The sequence below is a fragment of the Lynx canadensis genome, chromosome A1 (genome assembly GCF_007474595.2).
Source record: "Lynx canadensis isolate LIC74 chromosome A1, mLynCan4.pri.v2, whole genome shotgun sequence".
In the NCBI taxonomy this organism is placed as follows: domain Eukaryota; kingdom Metazoa; phylum Chordata; class Mammalia; order Carnivora; family Felidae; genus Lynx; species Lynx canadensis.
This window is the reverse complement of record NC_044303.2, coordinates 37669077-37690197: the sequence shown is the minus strand read 5'-3', so window position 1 is coordinate 37690197 and position 21121 is coordinate 37669077. Positions and strand designations below refer to the sequence as shown.

The following is a 21121-nucleotide window of genomic DNA, read 5'->3' as shown; positions in this document are numbered from 1 at the left end:
GGAGATAGGGCATTGGGCCCAAGATTGTCCAAAAAAAAAGGCCGGTGGGAAGGGAAGCAAGACTGATCGAGTAAAAGTCCTAGAGCTAGATGAACTAAGTGATTAGGGGAGTCGGGGTTTGGACCCTCTCCCCGAACCCAGGGTAACTCTTAAAGTGGAGGGGACCCCTGTTGACTTCCTTGTCGACACCGGAGCACAACATTCGGTCCTCCGCACCCCACAAGGAAAACTAGCCAGCAAGAAGTCCTGGGTACAAGGGGCAACTGGTATGAGCCAGTATTCATGGACTACCCGAAGAACAGTAGATTTGGGAACGGGCCGGGTATCCCACTCCTTTATGGTAATACCAGCATGCCCCTACCCGCTGTTAGGACGGGACTTACTGACCAAGATTGGAGCTCAGATAACTTTCAGACAAGGGGGGCCTCAGGTCACCAATGGCAAGGGCCACCCCATCCAGGTCCTGACCATGAAACTGGAGGATGAATACCTCCTCCACCAGGAGGCGCTCCCGAGACAGGATAATATAGACAGATGTCTACAAGAATTCCCCTCGGTTTGGGCAGAGATGGGGGGGATGGGACTAGCCGCTCACAGGACCCCAGTCCTGGTAGAGCTCGAGCCAGGAGAGAGTCCGGTAAGGATCAAACAATACCCCATGTCTCAGGAGGCCCGGAAGGGGATCCAGCCACACATCCGGAGACTACGAAGCCTAGGGGTACTAGTTCCTTGCCAGTCTGCCTGGAACACCCTCGTACTGCTGGTCAAAAAGCCTCACACAAATGACTATCGACCGGTACAAGACCTCCGGGAAGTAAATAAGAGGGTCGCGGACATATACCCAACTGTTCCCAACCCATATACTCTCTTGAGCTCCTTGGCACCCTCCAGGGTCTGGTATACTGTACTAGATTTAAAGGATGCCTTCTTCAGTCTGCCGCTGGCACCCCAGAGCCAACCCTTGTTCGCCTTTGAGTGGCATAATCCGGAGGAGGGCTACAGTGGGCAACTCACCTGGACACGGCTACCTCAGGGATTCAAAAATTCACCCACCATCTTCAACGAGGCACTACACGAACCCCTGGGTGAGTACAGAAGGGAGCACCCTGGCCTCACCCTCCTACAGTATGCAGATGACATCCTGATTGCTGCCGACACGGCCAAAGACTGTGAGCGAGGGACTCAGGACCTGCTGGCTACCCTGGGGGCCTTAGGGTAGCGGGCATCCACGAAGAAGGCTCAGGTATGCAGGGAGAGGGTAAGTTACCTGGGATATATCCTGGAGGGCAGACAGAGGCGGTTATCAGATGCCAGAAAACAAACTGTCCTAAAGATCCCTACTCCCACCTCCCGAAGAGAAGTGAGGGAATTCCTAGAATCAGCCGGCTACTGCCGCCTCTGGGCTCCAGGTTTTGCTGAGATTGCCAAGCCCCTATATGAAGCTACCAAAGAGGGGAAAACATTTAAATGCACTGAAAAAGAAGAAATTGCCTTCAATCAGTTAAAAAAGGCCCTCTTAAGTGCCCCAGCCCTGGGCCTACCAGACATTACGAAACCCTTCCACCTCTTTGTAGACGAACATAAGGGAATAGCAAAAGGGGTTCTAACTCAAGCCTTAGGCCCCTGGAACCGCCCAGTGGCTTACCTATCTAAGAACCTAGAACCAGTGGCTGCCGGCTGGCCGCCATGCCTAAGAATTATTGCGGCGAGAGCACTCCTAGTCAAGGATGCAGACAAACTGACCCTAGGACAGAGATCTGGATCACGACCCCACACGCCATTGAAGGGGTCCTGAAACAGCCTCCGGATAGATGGATGAGCAATACACGTATGACTCATTACCAGAGACTCCTACTCAACCCTCCACGAGTGCGGTTCCACCCCAGTGCAGCCCTCAATCCTGCAACCCTGTTGCCCGACCCTGACCTAGGTGCTCCACTACATGACTGTGTGGGAATCCTGGAACAAGTACATGGATTCCGGACGGACCTGACCGACCGGCCCCTCCCTGATGCCGAGGCTACTTGGTTCACTGATGGCAGCAGCTTTGTGCAAGACGGACACAGGTATGCGGGTGCAGCAGTGGTCACCGAAACGGACACCGTATGGGCGGAGGCTCTACCCTCCAGAACGTCAGCCCAGCGAGCAGAGCTCATAGCCCTCACCAAGGCGCTGATGCTGGGAGCTGGAAAATGGCTTAACATCTACACAGACAGCCGTTATGCATTTGCCACAGCTCATATTCATGGGGCAATTTATCAGGAGAGGGGGTTACTGATGGCAGAAGGACGGACTATAAAAAATAAGCAGGAGATACTTAACCTGCTTACGGCCTTATGGCTTCCTGCCAAGCTAGCCATTATCCACTGCCAAGGGCACCAAAAAGCTGATAACCCAGTAGCTAGAGGTAATCGAAAGGCTGACCAGGCAGCCAAGGCAGTAGCCCTTATTCCAGTCCCCACCATGACCATACAACTACCAGACCCGGGAGACCCAGTTTTACCAGACCAGCCCAAGTACTCCCAGGAGGAGTTACAGTGGATCAAGAAACTCCCCATGGCCCAGGAGATAAAGGGATGGTGGTATACACCTAACAAGGAGCTCGTGCTGCCAGACCAGCTCGGAGTCTCAATATTAGAGCACATGCATCGGTCTACTCACATAGGGGCCCGAAAATTAAAAGACTTAATCCAACATGCTGGAATCAAGATTCACCAACAGGACACCAAAATAGAGCAAGTTGTATCTGCCTGCAAGACCTGCCAACTCACCAACGCGAGAGCCACATCAAATAAAAAAGGAACCAGGCTCAGAGGCACCAGACCAGGAGCCCAATGGGAAGTCGACTTCACTGAAGTCAAACCAGGAAAGTATGGTTATAAATATCTTTTAGTATTTACAGACACCTTCTCTGGCTGGGTGGAGGCATACCCAACCAAGCATGAAACGGCTCAGACGGTGGCTAAGAAGCTACTAGAAGACATCTTACCCAGGTATGGTTTTCCTGCCATGGTAGGATCAGACAATGGACCAGCTTTTATCTCGCAGGTAACACAGGCAGTAGCCAAGGTGGTGGAGGCAAACTGGAAATTACATTGTGCTTATAGGCCCCAGAGCTCAGGACAGGTAGAAAGAATGAATAGAACCCTAAAAGAGACCCTTACCAAATTAACCATGGAGACTGGCGGGGACTGGGTGACTCTCCTACCATACGCCCTTTACCGGGTTAGAAACACTCCTTACACTCTGGGTTTTACTCCCTACGAGATCATGTTTGGCAGGCCACCCCCTGTTATTCCCAGCCTTCGAGCTGAACTTATTGCCGAGTTTAAAGATCAAGAACTTTTTCTTTCCTTGAGAGGGCTCCAGAGGGCGCATGAGGACATTTGGCCGCGCCTCCGTGCCATCTACGAGGCTGGCCCGACCCTGACACCTCATCAGTACAGGCCAGGGGACTGGGTCTATGTCAAGAGGCACCACCGAGAGACCCTCGAGCCGCGCTGGAAGGGACCCTACATCGTGGTGCTGACAACCCCCACCGCTCTCAAAGTAGACGGCATCGCGACCTGGGTCCATCACACCCACGTTCGGCCAGCGGACCCCTCCTCGATCCGGAAGGACTTCGTCACGCGATGGGCCATCAGTCGGGACCAACACAACCCGCTCAAGCTCAAGCTACAGCGCATTCAACCCACCTAATATTGGTAACTCTGTCAACTCTGCTTGTCATTGCTCATGCTGCCGGGAGTCCCCACGCCCCCCTAAACATCACCTGGCAGATCATAGACACCAGCTCGGGGACAATACTTACACAGACCTCCCAGAGCCACCCCAGGGACACATGCTTCCCAGAACTTAGCGTAAAACCTCCAAACTCTGTTCCCCTTGTCACCATAAATGCAGCCGGTCCCATGATTGGGTCCGTAAGCTACATGACAAGGGGGGAATGAAAGGGCAGGCCTACGCCAGCCGACTCCATCTTGTTCTGTGTCCTTCACCTAGACCACGCCTCCTCCCCTTGAGTAAACTCCCTCTCACCCATTCAAACTTCCTGATCAAAACACGCCCAGCGACCTGCGCAACAGGACTCTGACCCTTCCCCAGCCAATCGGCCGAGGCCACGCCCCTTCCCCAGCCAATCGGCTGCCCCTAGACCCCTAAAAACCTTTGTGCTTTTGAAACTCGCTCTCTCTCCCTGGTATCTCACTGCTGCGTCGGTGCAGGTAGGGGATTGAGCTCGAGCTAGCTCGAATAAAGGCTCTTTTGCTTTTGCATCGGACTCGGCTCCCTGGTGGTCTTTGGGGATCACGAATTCTGGGCATAACAGTCATCAAAACGCACTGTTAAGAAAATTAAAGGTATGCCAGAGACTGGAAGAACATATTTGGAAAAAACATTTATCTAACAAATGCCCTGTACCAGAGTCTTATGAGTTGATAGCAAAAAGACAAAAAATTAAAAATAAATATAAACAAAAAATGAACCAAAGACTTGATAGGCTCTCAAAAATATATATAAATGACAAATAAAAAAAGATACAAAGAAGTGTGAACATCGTTAGTCATTAACGAAATGATGTTATACTACTATATATCCTTTAGAATGGTAAAAACTAAAAATACACATAGCATTAAATGTTAGTGAATGTACAGAGCAATCAGAACTCTTATATGTTGCTAATGAGAATGTAAACTTTTACAAATGCTTTGGAACATATTTTTTCAGTGCCTCAGAGACTGAAACACACTCATACTTTGACAAAGGATGCCATGGGTAGGGAGGTAATTACCCAAGACAAATGCAAATACCCCTTTTATTCATAATAGCCAACGATAGAAACAACCAGATGGTCTACCTGTAGAAGAACAAATACATAAACTCTGGCATAGTCACACAATGGTATCTAAAAAAAAAACAAAAAACAAAAAACAAAAACCTCTGCATGAAACAACACAGACTATTTTTACAGATATTATGCTGCGAACTAAAAAAATAAAATTAAAAAAGCAGGCACAAAACATACATGATTCCATTTAAATAAATTTCTAGAGCAGGCAAAGATAATGGATAAATGGATGGATATGTACATATATACTTATATACATGTTTATATATATACTTATATGCGTACATATGTATATATATGTCACCATAGCCTCTGAGAGGTGAAGGAAATTAAATGATGGAATTTTCTGGCTAGATAACTTCACACAGGGTATAAAAACAAACAAACAAAAAAGGTTGTTTCATTAATCAAAATTATAATATTAAGATTTGTGCATTTTATGTCACAGAATATTAATAGTAGTGAAGCCAGCTGGTGAACCCTAGTGATTATTGACAGAACGAAAGGGAATCAATAGATAAGAAGTAAGAATGAATAAGAAGGTGGTGTTTTGACTATTTCGAAGTTTGGGGCTTGAATATATGAATAGATAATTATATCTTTTCCAAGAATAAAATTAGAAATGACTGGAGCCTTGTCAATGTATAAGAAGAAAAGCCAAGTTTGGGACATAACGAACTTAATGTTCCTCTTGAATATCTAGGTAGAAGTGCCCGGTGAACTCTGATTATCCAACTTACTGGAAATCTAAACTTAGATGTTCCATTTTAAAGCAACACACACATTCTGAGTATAAAATCTGATGAGTCAGTAAGTGCATACTTTTTAGTTTAAGGCTTTAATTATAAAAATGTGGATGTTCATCAAACCAGCATAATGTTAATTTACCCACATGTGCAGAACTGCTAATACTATGTGGTGGTTATAAAAAGCTGAAGGAATCAAAGTATTTAGTATATACTAAGAGAAGAAAAGTGAGTTTCAATTAAAACTTGACTCCTTTAAAATTATGGGATGATTTAAAACTAAACTGCTGAATTTTAAAATCACATTGCCTGAGGCCTAATTTAGGTGAACATAATATATGTATGAATTCAGATTCATGTCATTTTTAGGTGAGAAATCTGATTCTGGATTATTTTCAAACCCACCATTTGTATTACACTGCTTGGACCTAGTTTTGTATTTATAATCTCATTGCTGAATTTTACGAAAACCTTTAAACGCTGTATTTCACATGTAGAAATGCCAATTTCCATTGTACTTGATATACTTTTTGTTGCATTAGAAACACACTGGAAATGCAGCTCTGTGCTTGCCTGATGCTTTACAATGAATTTACATTTCATTTTCAATCCTCACAGACTCAAAATAAATATTCAATAAATCCATTTTATCTGTCTCTGGGCAAAAGTGCTTTGCAAAATAAGGAATTCTTTGTCAAATGTTGATGTAAGTCAAGGGCTTTTGTTATTTTACATGCCTCCAAGGATTACTACCTATAGGCTAACAGAAGAAATGATAAATGCTGCATAGCGCCCAACAGAAGTGACATAATATTCAAGAATAGTGCTCTAAATTGACGAATAGAATAACAACATGCACAGACACAGGACAAAGATAAATTTACCAGGGAATAAAATATTTTAAAAATTTCACAGTCCATGATTCCTTAAGGACTGTCAAGAAATAGGAAAATATCCAAACGGAGGCGAAAGCATTGGGGAAATAATGATTATTTGCCTATGGCTTTCCAGATGGTTTAGAAAAAGCTCTAGGGCAACATAATGCTTTAATGTACACAATAACAAGAAGGTATATATATTTTTAAAAGAATGCTAAATGAATTATAAAATTCTGTGCAAAGACTCAGAATATAGTATCTGTGATCTTTATATTATTTATAAAAAAAAGGCAGAGAGGGGTAAATCAGAATTTTTAAGAAGCAAAGGCCATTTATAAACTACAGCATAAAAAATAATTCCATTATTTTGAAAATTTAAGATGTTATTAGAAGGATGTAAAAAAACTTAAATGAAAAAGGACAAAAAATCAGTATAGTCATTGTCAGCAGTGCTAAAGAAAGGATTCGGAATAATACTCAACCCCTAAGAAAATAAACTACTTCCTGCCAGAAATCTAAAAACACTCTGTCCTCCCAGGTAGAATTTGTATGAACAGCTTATAAAACAAGACTGCTGAGTTCAAGGTAAAGGTGGATATGAAAAAAGCCATATTGCTGATAGTCTTGAAAGAACAAATTACCTTAGAAATAGGAAATCCTTTTCCAGCCAAATGGCATTTTTAAAAACTTTTTCTTCTTCTTCACAAGAAAGAAAAAGAGAGAGAGAGAGAGAGAAAATCAATGAACAACCAAAGCATATATTGGTGCTGAGTACTAGATTTGTGAACTCTTAGTCATTTCTCAAACTGAAGTTGAATCAGTCATCTCTTCATTATGGAGAAAGATTTAAAGACATTTGATTAACCTTAAGAGGTCAAGGCTCAGCTCACCCGAAGGTCTTTGATTTGTTAAGTATAGGGATTCTAAGAGGCTATTATATTCTATTCCTCATTAAAAACATCAGAAGAGTAATAATTGTCTATGAGCCTGGAAACTGTCAAATAAAACTTACGAAAATGGTATAGTTTTACTAATTAGAAAATATAACACATTTGCACTGAGGATCATCAAAGGATCTTTGTTATCCTGAGCTTGACTGGATTATTTTATCCTATAATCATAGAGGTGTACTATATATGGAACAAAATTTATCTAAGAATTGCCCAAGGGTGTATTTTCTTTAAAGAAAAGACAGTGGATAAGGTTATCAAAGTAACTATATGGAATTTAAGTCCTTTAAATTTTTTAAATGACAAAATAATTACAATTTATTATTATTTATTCAATTTTATCAATGTATATTTATCTGTCTTTATCCTTGGTATAAAATCTCAAGGAGTAGCAAGGGACAGAATCATTGTGTAATTTGAAAATCTTTGTAAGTTTCCAAAATGGTGACAATGTATTTAGCCTCTGTAGAGATTTGTTTAGTACAAATAACTTTACTAAATTAACAACTAAACAAAATTCTGAGCCAACATTTTACTTAAAACTCTAGACTCCTGGCTGGAATCTGCTGGTTCTTGAGCTCATTCAATGTCTGCACTCACATAAGGTATGTAAGGCTATATATTTTCATCCTCTTTCACCCTGCCCTCTCTTTATAGACTTTTGAGATTTTTTTACGACTATGATCCCTAATCTAAATTATGGTTCTAAATTATCATTAATAAGCTGGGCAAATATTACCAATTCACTAAAACGATGTATTTCTCAGCTTCTTCACGTTTCATAAGAAAGTGAATTATCATAAAATTCGTTGCAAGACGTCCATTATACTTTCTGTGAAGCATTCCTTATGTATCCAGGTAAAAACCCACTTTCTTCTGCGATCTTTTTACTTGGTACAGAGGACTTTTTGTGAATATTGTGCCACTATTATTGATTTGATATCCTTGCAGTAAATAATAAGAAAGGAGAATAGGACTATCTTTCTTGAGCCACAGTTCCTGGCATAGTATGTGATATATTACAGGCATCTTGATAGTTTGTGCCATAACTAAATGGTTGCCTTAATCACTCTCATTCCTAGAATATGTTCAGCCCCTATTCAACAAAAAGCACTTGAACGGGGAGCCTGGGTGGCTTAGTCATTTGGGTGGACAATTCGTAATTTCAGCTCAGGTCATGTTCCCAGGGTCATGGGATCTAGCCCCACATAGGGCTACATGTGGAGTGTAGAGCCTGCTTAAGATCTTCTCTCTCTCCTTCTGCCCCTTTCCCCTGCTTTCTCCCCCTCCCTCCCTCCCTCCTGCCCTCCCTCTCAAATAAAAAAAATAAAAATAATTAAAAAACTTTAAAAAAAACTCTTGAACTAAATACTTCAAGGAGTCTGTATATAGAATTATTTTTGACAATTTTATAGTAAAATCACATTGCAAAAAAATCTGAGATCAGAAATGTATTTAGCAATAAAAAGCCCAAACTCTTTACAATATTAAAACTGATCTGAAATGGAAAGTATCTGCACACAGTACTGGAAAATAATCACAGACAGCCTGAACAAGCTTCAGAGAAGAGAGCCAGTTTACACAAAGTGAGTAAGACACTCCTTATATTAGGAAAAGGCAAAGAGCAAAGAGAATAGCTCCTAAGCAGGTTGCCAAATATCCTCAGAGGGTTTTAAAATAACAGTGGCAGGTTTGAATCAGGATAGGAATGGGAATCCAAGCCAGTAAGTTTGTGGGTAGGGCTCTAATACTTTTCTTTTTATTTATAAGCAAAGGCCAATAACATTTGTTTTCACCAGTTAAGTAAACAATAGAAACAAAATTAAAATAGGCCATCTCTAGGATACAGTTTCTTGAACACTGCTCTTTGTTTTTGTGTTTAATGATATAATATATATTTTATTCCCATATCTTCTAACATTGTGTGTGGATCATTAACAGTCATAGAATGTATTTGCCGTATCTATAACACTTTCCCTGATGTGGAAAATAATTCCCCACCAAATGAGGATTTTAAAAGGATAAAAGGGAAAGTACATCCTGAATCTAAATGATTTCTATTTACTAGCTCAGTTCTAAGACGAACAAGCTAAAACCATCATTATAGTTTTAAATTATTATTGTTTTCTTTCGTTTTCTTTTACGACAAATATTTGAGCAGGCCTTTTTGAAAGTCTTTTATAAGCAACAATGTCAAGTAGATAAAAATTTACACTCTTTGTTGTATTCCTTGCAAAATAGCATAACTTTTTTAAAAAGCTGATTCATTTATTTTGAAAGAGAGAGCATGTACACATGAGTGAGGGAGGGGCAGAGAAAGAGGGAGAGAGAGAGAATCCCAAGCAAGCCCAACCCTTCAGCAGGGAGACTGAGGTAGGCTCAAACTCACAAACCACAAGATCATGACCTGAGCTAAAAACTGACCCACCCAGGTGCTTCCAACCCTTCAGCAGGGAGAATGAGGTAGGCTCAAACTCACAAACCACAAGATCATGACCTGAGCTAAAAACTGACACACCCAGGGGCTTCTAGCATAACTTTTTTTTTTTTAAGTTTGAATTGTAAACTTTGGTTAGCCAGTGAAGAATCAGTTTAATGCTCATATACTACTGAACACTTTACAGGTGAAAGGGATGTGTATTAGAAACAGTATTTGAAGAGAACTAAAAGCAAGAGAAAAGTCATCTGGGGGGTACCTGGGTGGCTCAGTCGGTTAAGCCTCTGACTCTTGGTTTTGACTCAGGTCATAATTTTGCAGTTTCGTGACTTTGAGCCCCATGTTGGGCTCTGTGCTGACAGCATAGAGCCTGCTTGGGATTCTCTCTCTTCCTTTCTCTCTGCCCCTCCCCCACGAGTGCTGTCTCTCTCTCTCTCTCAATCTCTTTCTGTCTCTGTCTCTCTCTCCCTCTCTCAAAATAAACCTTTAAAAAGTTAAAAAAAAAAAAAAAAGAAAGAAAAGTCATCTGTGCCTCCCCCTTCCCTCCAGTTTTCCTTGATTATGTTCTAAAGATCAAATAGCTTTAAGTGGTCACAAAGTTGGTCAATGCTTTTCCTTTCCTTGCTAGCAAACTGCAATGGAATTCCTCTGTAATAATATACATTTCTTTAATAAGAAAACATTTTGCTGATATGTAAAATATAAGTCGCTGTGCACTTTTTTTATGAATGGTGAAATACTGAATGAGTCAAGAATTCTGGGTAAGATATAATAAGAAAGCATCTTGCCTTGCAAAGTTTTAAGAAACTCAAGTTATAAAAATGGGAGCAATGAGAAAAATAATAGAATGTAAAGCATTTTAAATTTATTTTTCCAAATCTGGCTATTTTCTGATACCTAAAAGTCTTGTTATCATTAGAATTTGGTACAACTTGGCTGGACAAAGGATCATTATGTTCTGTTAAATTACACTGGGACTCCAGGAACTATACTTATCAGAAGTAATGGCTGCTGGTACTGGGAACATATAAAGAGATCACTAGACAATCAAACACTTGTATCTCAGCTCAATCTTCTAACTAGTATATGCGTTATATATTAACTAATCTGAACATTTATATAATGTCATCATAGTTTTATCATATTACAATGTAATTACCTCAGAGAAATCTAACTGAACCCCCAAAATTTACTTAAATGCAGCCTTTCTGGAGTCTTGTATAACTTCATATAGCCACAGGAGGGTAGGATTAATTCATTGTTCTGTATTCTTACTTGATATTTTTCATGATTCTAATCAGTGTTTGCCAAGATAACGATGACTTCTCCTACAGTACTATGTGCCTTTTGGAATTATCCTTGCGTGGAATGACATGGATAGAGCTAGAGAGTATTTTGCTAAGAAAAATAACTCAGAGAAGGGCAAATACCATATGATTTCACTCATTTTCACCCATATGTGGAATTTAAGAAACAAAACAGATGAACAGAGAGGGGAAGAAGAGAGGCAAACCAGGAAGTGGACTCTTAACTATAGAGAATAAACTAAGGGTTGCTGGAGTGGAGGTGGGCAGGGGATGGGTGACAGGTATTAAGAAGGACAACTGTGATGAACACTGAGTGTTTTAAGTGATGAATCATTGAATTCAACTCCTGAACCTAATATTACACTGTATGTTAGCTAAATGGAGTTTAAATAAAAGCTTGAAGAAAATTAAAATTAAAAGTATAAAAAACCCACTATTAATTAAAGTAGCTTATTTTCGAAAAACTGTTTATTTAGATATAACTGCAAACTTTTCCCTCATTTGGCTTACCATTCTCCATCTCTCTCTCTCTCTCTCTCACTATGTACACATAGTGTTAAAAAACAAGACAAAAGGCCCAAAATGGAGTCACTTATGCTAAGCCAGTCACCAAACTGAGAATTAATTACAGTTTTGGTTTACCCAGAAATGGAACCTTAAACTGACCAGGGATCACCTGATCATACTAGTTAGGTAATCTGCCTGATAGATCCCATTACCCCCTAAAGGTTATCTCTCAATAACCAACCTTTTTTTTTTTTTTTTTTTTTTTTGCCTAATTTAACTTCTGCTCCTGCTCCCTTCTGTCTATAGAAGTCTTTCATTTTGTAGAACTCCTAGGAACTCCTTTCTATCTGCTAGATTGGATGCTGCCTAATACAAATTAACATTTACTCAAACTTTTAAAATTCTGAATATGTCTCAGTTTATCTTTTAACTGTTCTGGTGTCAAAAGAGGGAACCAAATGAGACCCCTATAGCCCCCAGGAGTAATGAGCAAACAGACACATGTATCTGTGGAGCCCCTTATACTTACTGCTGTCTCACTGCCTCTGGGGACCATCTGCTGTCTAAGATCCTAGCTCTGCAGTTTCTGTATTAAGAGCTTTCAGACTTCCTTTGAGCCTTTCTTTTTCTGGACTGGATCCAGAAACCAGCTGGAGTTGGGCCGGGTCTAACTTAGAAACTAGACTATGTCTGGAGTCGGATGGTCCCACTTAAGTTGGACTGTGTACAGTGTGAGATTTCAGGTGAGTAAAATTTTGTTTTAAGGCTCAACAAGAAAGTTAACCTCACCAAAGATAATCTTTGAATTATAGTGGCCACAGTGGAGAACTTTTAACCATCTTAGATGAGCAGAGACATTTATAAGGTATCCTAGAGAAAAACGGGTCTCAGCCAAGGACTTATTATAAAGTGTAGACGGAAACTTACTTATTTTTCCTCCTCTACAGTTTCTGGTGACCAGGATGAGACTTTCTGGGATACCCCACCCACTCTCAAGCCTGCAGACAAGATCCTGCAAAAACTGGCAGACAGCAGCAACGGGTGAGAATTCATACCAAAGTGAGTAATCCCAGATCTTCATCTGCTGTGCCTGGTCAAGAAGGTAAAATTTCATGTTGTCCCTTCCTTCCCAAATTCAGAAGGGAGTCAAAAAAAACATTTTTAAGAACTTGATCCTTGAATTAGGACTTAGCAATTTGTGTTGGGATATCCAATGGTTGTTAATCCTTTCTTTTTTTTTTTTTTTTTTTTAATTTTTTTTTTTAATTTTTTTTTTTTAATTTTTTTTTCAACGTTTTTATTTATTTTTGGGACAGAGAGAGACAGAGCATGAACGGGGGAGGGGCAGAGAGAGAGGGAGACACAGAATCGGAAACAGGCTCCAGGCTCTGAGCCATCAGCCCAGAGCCCGACGCGGGGCTCGAACCCACGGACCGCGAGATCGTGACCTGGCTGAAGTCGGACGCCCAACCGACTGCGCCACCCAGGCGCCCCTTGTTAATCCTTTCTATCCCAGGGACAGTTAGTGACTTTTTTGTTTCTCTTATTTTATGTCCCGAGAATTTGGCTTCATAGTCATCAAGTTGTGAGCCTCCAAAATATGGCCAGACAGAAATGTGGGTTACACCCCATTTGCTGCTAGATACAGCTGAACAAAAACGTGAGGTACACTGCATTTGTGACTAGGGTCCTACCAAATGTTGCCAGCTCTCAGGGTAACTAAGGCTTGTTTTCTTTTGGTTAATCTTTGAGAATGGCTCTGGAACTTGGGAGGGTAGTACCTTTTTCACTCTTTTTGAGGATGCTTCTGGCATTTAGGGGGTTGTTCAACATTGTCAAGGATATTTACTTTTTGTCCTGAAACATGACAAGATATTTAAATGGATTTTTTAAGTAGTTTTAAGGCCATCAGAAGTTGGCCAAATTGGAAGTTAATATTCAGAGCCTGATATGATTTTTTTTTTTTTGGCCTTTTCCAGTAAGCTAAAATGAAACTTTATACCCACAGGGAGAGAAAACCATTCTGAAGCCTTTGTGGGAAGGATTTGCTAAAACATTCCAAAGATGCACAGCTCTAAATCTAGAGTGTAGGAATCCAATGATTTACATAACAGTGGAAGATCTTTTCCCTGATAAAAGGAATCAAACAGAAAATAAGGCAGTTCGATGGCTAGATCAGTCCCTTGATATCATCAGGTTGCAACCCAGTTCTTTGAGGAATTAAAAAACTGTACTTGTTTTACAAATTAAGCCTTTACAAGAACAGAAATACAGCTCTAGAAACAATTCAAAGCCCACTTATTCTTTTTACCAATCCCAAAACTGCCCCTATAACCTCAATAGGCCTGTAGATAATGGAAAAGATCTGGACTTAGGGAACAAAAGTCCTTGGTGAAACTTACATTTTTTCTGTGTGCCTGTTGAGGTGTAAGAATTCTGTGTGGTCTTCTCTAGGGACCAAGGTAGTTCCTATCAGAAGGAAGAAAAAAAAAAGAAAAAGAAAGTCTATTTTGAAAACTAGGCCTAGGAAAAATGATAAAAGTTTCTTCCACAAGTATTAGTAAAAAGTTTTAGCCATCTGTCATCTGAGCAGGTAATCTTAACTAATTCCATCTGCCAGAAACACAATTTGGATGCAAATGTTCTTTTATAAACTAGTGAGTTATACATTATCATAACTGTCTCAATAGCTAAAATTTTAAAACAACAGCTATAAGATCTCTGTTCATGTTTCTATATTTACATAAATCCATATATGTATATTACAAATGTGTAATCTTTTTTCTACCCCTGGAAGACATTGCCAAAATGAATTTGTAAAGAGCTCTATTTAATTGGCTTAAAGGCAAACAATTGTTTATATAAATCAAGTATACTCGCAGAAATTAAAAAAAACTAACCCAAATGCTTTTCAATTTCACAAATCAAGGATAATCTTCAGTAAATAAAAGCTAGGTTAAGTTTCCTGGTTTAATTAAAAAGAGCCAATTCTTAGAGTTATCAGTATTAAATACAGTAGTTTTATTCTACCTTGATTTCCTCAAAGTCAAATAGGCTTATGTCATTGCAACCACAGAATTTGTCAGCAAGAAAGAAAATTTAACATGATGGTTAGCTGCTTAATATCTCATGAAATTTTCATGAATCATCTAAACTTAATTGTTAAGAACAAGGAAATTAAATAGACGTAAGATAAAAGTCTATATACTTTTCAACAATTGTGATGTAGGTCTCCATTTATCTTTCAGCAATATATACATACACATATACACTCATATATTTATGCATATACATATATTAATGTGTATGCACATTTAATATTCATCTAAAATTTCTTAATCTATACCCTGATAAGTATTCTGTGTAACGACATAAAAGTAAAAATCACCCCTAATCCTCATTCAGGCATTTTACTGGTGTAAAAAATGCTTTAAATGAAATGGTATGGAGGTTTTGAAATATCTGAAAATGGTGGCCAGGACGCAAATCAGAGATAATGTACAATTTTCATCTTCGAAGTTAAAGTCCAGGTTCTATACTTCTTTCTCTTAGAAATATGACTCTGTTCTACTCATCCCCCTAGCTGTCTATCTATCGACGTCCACCTTGGTCTCAGTCTCCACCAAAAGCAAATTAACCGGCTGTAGTGTGAAAGCTCAGAAAATCATATATTTCTTACTTGCAGTATTCCAAATGTCATTGTTTTCATTATGCAACATATCATCTATATCAAACCCTATTTTTGACTCTTTTTTTTTTCAGTAACAGAATTTAGTGATTCATTGCTTACATATAACATCCAGTGCTCATCCCAGCAAGTTTCCTCCTTAATGCCCTTCGCCAATTTAGCCCATAGCCCCACCCAACACCCGGCCAGCAACTCTCAGTTTGTTCTCTGTATTTGAGAGTCTCTGACGGTTTGTTTCCCTCTCTATTTTTATATTATTTTTGCTCCCCTTCCCTTATGTTCATCTGCTTTGTATCTTAAATTCTACATGAGTTAAATCATACATTTGTCTTTCTCTGATTTATTTTGCTTAGCATAATACTCTCTAGTTCCATCCCCATTGCTGCAAATGGCAAGGTTTCATTCTTTTTGATTGCTGAGTAATATTCCGTTATATTTATATACCACACCTTCTTTATCCATTCATCCATCAGTGGACATTTGGGCTCTTTCCATACTTTGGATATTGTGAATTGTGCTGCTATAAACATTTGGGTGCATGCTCCCCTTCGAATCAGCACTCCTGTATCCTTTGGATAAATACCTAATAGTGTAAGTTCTGGGTCATAGTTCTATTTTAATTTTTTTGAGGAACCTCCATACTGTTTTCCAGAGTGGCTGTACCAGTGGGCATTCCCACCAAGAGTGTAAAAGGGTTCCTCTTTCTCCACGTCCTCACCAACATCTGTTGTTTTCTGAGTTGCTCATTTTAGCCATTATGACAGGCGTAAGGTGGTATCTCACCGTGGTTTTGATTTGTACTTCCCTGATGATGGGTGATGAGCATCTTTTCATGTGTCTGTTAGCCATCTGGATGTCTTCTTTGCAAAAGTGTCTGTCTTTTGCCCATTTCTTCAGTGGATTATTTCCTTTTTGGGTATTGAGTATGATAAGTTCTTTATAGATTTTGGATACTAGCCCTTTAGCTGATATGTTTTGGCTTTGTGAAGAATACTGGTGTTATTTTGATAGGGATTGTATGTTGTTTTCTTAACCTGTTTTTGTTATTTTTTTCATCTGTTTACCTGGACTTGTTAACATGTAGTATTTTATGCAGTGCTCTGGCATTTTTAATGGGAATATTTCTCTAGATAGCTAGACCACAATGTTGGAGGAAAAGGGATATATAAATGCTGTTTTTCAAGGGGAAAACTGCTACTATTTTCAGATAGAAAGTCTTCGAACAACACCTATTAGTTAAAGATTTTCAAATATTTTAATATTTGTTTATGATAAACTTTTTTTTCTCAATATATGAAATTTATTGTCAAATTGGTTTCCATACAACACCCAGTGCTCATCCCAAAAGGTGCCGTCCTCAATACCCATCACCCACCCTCCTTTCCCTCCCACTCCCCATCAACCCTCAGTTTGTTCTCAGTTTTTAACAGTCTCTTATGCTTTGGCTCTCTCCCACTCTAACCTCTTTTTTTTTCCCTTCCCCTCCCCATGGGTTTCTGTTAAGTTTCTCAGGATCCACATAAGAGTGAAACCATATGGTATATGTCTTTCTCTGTATGGCTTATTTCACTTAGCATCACACTCTCCAGTTCCATCCATGTTGCTACAAAGGGCCATATTTCATTCTTTCTCATTGCCACGTTGTACTCCATTGTGTATATAAACCACAATTTCTTTATCCATTCATCAGTTGATGGACACTTAGGCTCTTTCCATAATTTGGTTATTGTTGAGAGTGCTGCTATAAATATTGGGGTACAAGTGCCCCTATGCATCAGCATTCCTGTATCCCTTGGGTAAATTCCTAGCAGTGCTATTGCTGGGTCATAGGGTAGGTCTATTTTTAATTTTTTGAGGAACCTCCACACTGTTTTCCAGAGTGGCTGCACCAGTTTGCATTCCCACCAACAGTGCAAGAGGGTTCCGGTTTCTCCACATCCTCTCCAGCATCTATAGTCTCCTGATTTGCTCATTTTAGCCAATCTGACTGGCATGAGGTGATATCTCAGTGTGGTTTTGATTTGTATTTCCCTGATGAGGAGTGAGGTTGAACATCTTTTCATATGCCTGTTGGCCATCTGGATGTCTTCTTTAGAGAAGTGTCTATTCATGTTTTCTGCCCATTTCTTCACTGGGTTATTTGTTTTTCAGGTGTGGAGTTTGGTGAGCTCTTTATAGATCTTAGATACTAGCCCTTTGTCCGATATGTCATTTGCAAATATCTTTTCCCATTCCGTTGGTTGCCTTTTCTTGGTTGTTTCCTTTGCTGTGCAGAAGCTTTTTATCTTCATAAGGTCCCAGTAGTTCATTTTTGCTTTTAATTGCCTTGCCTTTGGGGATGTCAAGTAAGAAATTGCTATGGCTGAGGTCAGACAGGTCTTTTCCTGCTTTCTCCTCTAGGGTTTTGATGGTTTCCTGTCTCACATTCAGGTCCTTCCACCATTTTGAGTTTATTTTTGTGAATGGTGTAAGAAAGTGGTCTATTTTAATCTTCTGCATGTTGCTGTCCAGTTCTCCCAGCACCATTTGTTAAAAAGACTGTCTTTTTTCCATTGGATTTTCTTCCTGCTTTGTCAAAGATTAGTTGGCCACACATTTGTGGGTCTAGTTCTGGGGTTTCTATTCTATTCCATTGGTCTATGTGTCTGTTTTTGTGCCAATACCATGCTGTCTTGATGATGACAGCTTTGTAGTAGAGGCTAAAGTCTGGGATTGTGATACCTCCTGCTTTGGTCTTCTTTTTCAAAATTACTTTGGCTATTCGGGGCCTTTTGTGGTTCCATATGAATTTTAGGATTGCTTGTTCTAGTTTCGAGAAGAATGCTGGTGCAATTTTGATTGGGATTGCATTGAATGTGTAGATAGCTTTGGGTAGTATTGACATTTTGACAATATTTATTCTTTCAATCCATGAGCACGGAATGTTTTTCCATTTCTTTATATCTTCTTCAATGTCCTTCATAAGCTTTCTGTAGTTTTCAGCATATAGATCTTTTACATCTTTGGTTAGATTTATTCCTAGGTATTTTATGCTTCTTGGCGCAATTGTGAATGGGATCAGTTTCTTTGTCTTTCTGTTCCTTCATTATTAGTGTGTAAGAATGCAACTGATTTCTGTACATTGATTTTGTATCCTGCAACTTTGCTGAATTCATGTATCAGTTCTAGCAGACTTTTGGTGGAGTCTATCGGATTTTCCATGTATAATATCATGTCATCTGCAAAAAGCGAAAGCTTGACTTCATCTTTGCCAATTTTGATGCCTTTGATTTCCTTTTGTTGTCTGATTGCTGATGCTAGAACTTCCAGCACTATGTTAAACAACAGCGGGGAGAGTGGACATCCCTGTCATCGTGTTCCTGATCTCAGGGAAAAAGCTCTCAGTTTTTCCCCATTGAGGATGATGTTAGCTGTGGGCTTTTCATAAATGGCTTTTATGATCTTTGAGTATGTTCCTTCTATCCCGACTTTCTCAAGGGTTTTTATTAAGAAAGGTTGCTGAATTTTGTCAAATGCTTTTTCTGCATCGATTGACAGGATCATATGGTTCTTATATTTTATTTTATTAATGTGATGTATCACATTGATTGATTTGCAAATGTTGAACCAGCCCTGCCTCCCAGGAATGAATCCCACTTGATCATGGTGAATAATTCTTTTTATACGCTGTTGAATTCGATTTGCTAGTATCTTATTGAGAATTTTTGCGTCCATATTCATCAGGGTACTGGCCTGTAGTTCTCTTTTTTTACTGGGTCTCTGGTTTAGGAATCAAAGTAATGCTGGCTTCATAGAATGAGTCTGGAAGTTTTCCTTCCCTTCCTATTTTTTTGGAATAGCTTGAGAAGGATAGGTATTATCTCTGCTTTAAACGTCTGGTAGAACTCCCCTGGGAAGCCATCTGGTCCTGGACTCTTATTTGTTGGGAGATTTTTGATGACTGATTCAATTTCTTCACTAGTTATGGGTCTGTTCAAGCTTTCTCTTTCCTCCTGATTGAGTTTTGGAAGTGTGTGGGTGTTTAGGAATTTGTCGATTTCTTCCAGGTTGTCCAGTTTGTTGGCATATAATTTTTCATAGTATTCCCTGATAATTGCTTGTATCTCTGAGGGATTGGTTGTAATAATTCCATTTTCATTCATGATTTTATCTATTTGGGTCATCTCCCTTTTCTTTTTGAGAAGCCTGGCTAGAGGTTTGTCAATTTTGTTTATTTTTTCAAAAAACCAACTCTTGGTTTCGCTGATCTGCTCTACAGTTTTTTAGATTCTATATTGTTTATTTCTTCTATGATCTTTATTATTTACCTTATTCTGCTAGGTTTAGGCTGTCTTTGCTGTTCTGCTTCTATTTCCTTTAGGTGTGCTGTTAGATTTTGTATTTGGGATTTTTCTTGTTTCTGGAGATAGGCCTGGATTGCAATGTATTTTCCTCTCAGGACTGCCTTCGCTGCATCCCAAAGCATTTGGATTGTTGTATTTTCATTTTCATTTGTTTCCATCTATTTTTTAATTTCTTCTCTAATTGCCTGGTTGACCCACTCATTCTTTAGTAGGGTGTTCTTTAACTTCCATGCTTTTGGAGGTTTTCCAGACTTTTTCTGTGGTTGATTTCAAGCTTCATAGCATTGTGGTCTGAAGTATGCATGGTATGATTTCAATTCTTGTATACTTATGAAGGGCTGTTTTGTGACCCAGTATATGATCTATCTTGGAGAATGTTCCATGTGCACTCGAGAAGAAAGTATATTCTGTTGCTTTGGGATGCAGAGTTCTAAATATATCTGTCAAGTCCATCTGATCCAATGTATCATTCAGGGCCCTTGTTTCTTTATTGACCGTGTGTCTAGACGATCTATCCATTTCTGTAAGTGGAGTGTTAAAGTCCCCTGCAATTACCACATTCTTATCGATAAGGTTGCTTGTGTTTGTGAGTAATTGTTTTATATATTTGGGGGCTCCTGGATTCGGCACATAGACATTTATAATTGTTAGCTCTTCCTGATGGAGAGACCCTGTGATTATTATATAATGCCCTTCTTTATCTCTTGTTACAGCCTTTAATTGAAAGTCTAGTTTGTCTGATATAAGAATGGTTACTCCAGCTTTCTTGACTTCCAGTGGCATGATAAATAGTTCTCCATCTCCTCACTCTCAATCTGAAGGTGTCCTCAGGTCTCAAATGAGTCTCTTGTAGACAGCAAATGGATGGGTCTTTTTTTTTTATCCATTCTGATACCCTATGTCTTTTGGTTGGTGCATTTAGTCCATTTACATTCAGTGTTATTATAGAAAAATATGGGTTTAGAGTCATTGTGATGTCTGTAGGTTTCATGCTTGTAGCCATTGCTCTGGTACTTTGTTCACAGGATCCCCCTTAGGATCTCTTGTAGGGCTGGTTTAGTGGTGACAAATTCCTTCAGTTTTTGTTTGTTTGGGAAGACCTTTATCTCTCCTTCTATTCTAAATGACAGACTTGATGGATAAAAGATTCTCGGCTGCATATTTTTTCTGTTGATCACATTGAAGATTTCCTGCCATTCCTTTCTGGCCTGCCAAGTTTCAGTAGAGAGATCCGTCACGAGTCTTACAGGTCTCCCTTTATATGTTAGAGCACGTTTATCTCTAGCTGCTTTCAGAATTTTCTCTTTATCTTTGTATTTTGCCACTTTGAATATGATATGTCATGCAGAAGATCGATTCAAGTTACGTCTCAAGGGAGTTCTCTGTGCCTCTTGGATTTCAATGCCTTTTTCCTTCCCC

The 21121-nt window shown here is 39.5% G+C and overlaps 1 protein-coding gene across 1 annotated transcript; it reads left to right on the top strand.

Moving 5' to 3' along the window:
- Window positions 1–229: 229 nt before the first annotated feature.
- On the top strand, window positions 230–3705 carry LOC115527303 (the record flags this gene model as incomplete). Its single annotated transcript, XM_030334869.1, is given in 3 exon segments — window positions 230–1751; window positions 1754–2496; window positions 2569–3705. Coding segments are annotated over 3 exon segments (3396 nt in total), but the record flags the coding sequence as incomplete, so codon positions are not given.
- Between the last annotated feature and the right edge of the window lie 17416 nt (window positions 3706–21121).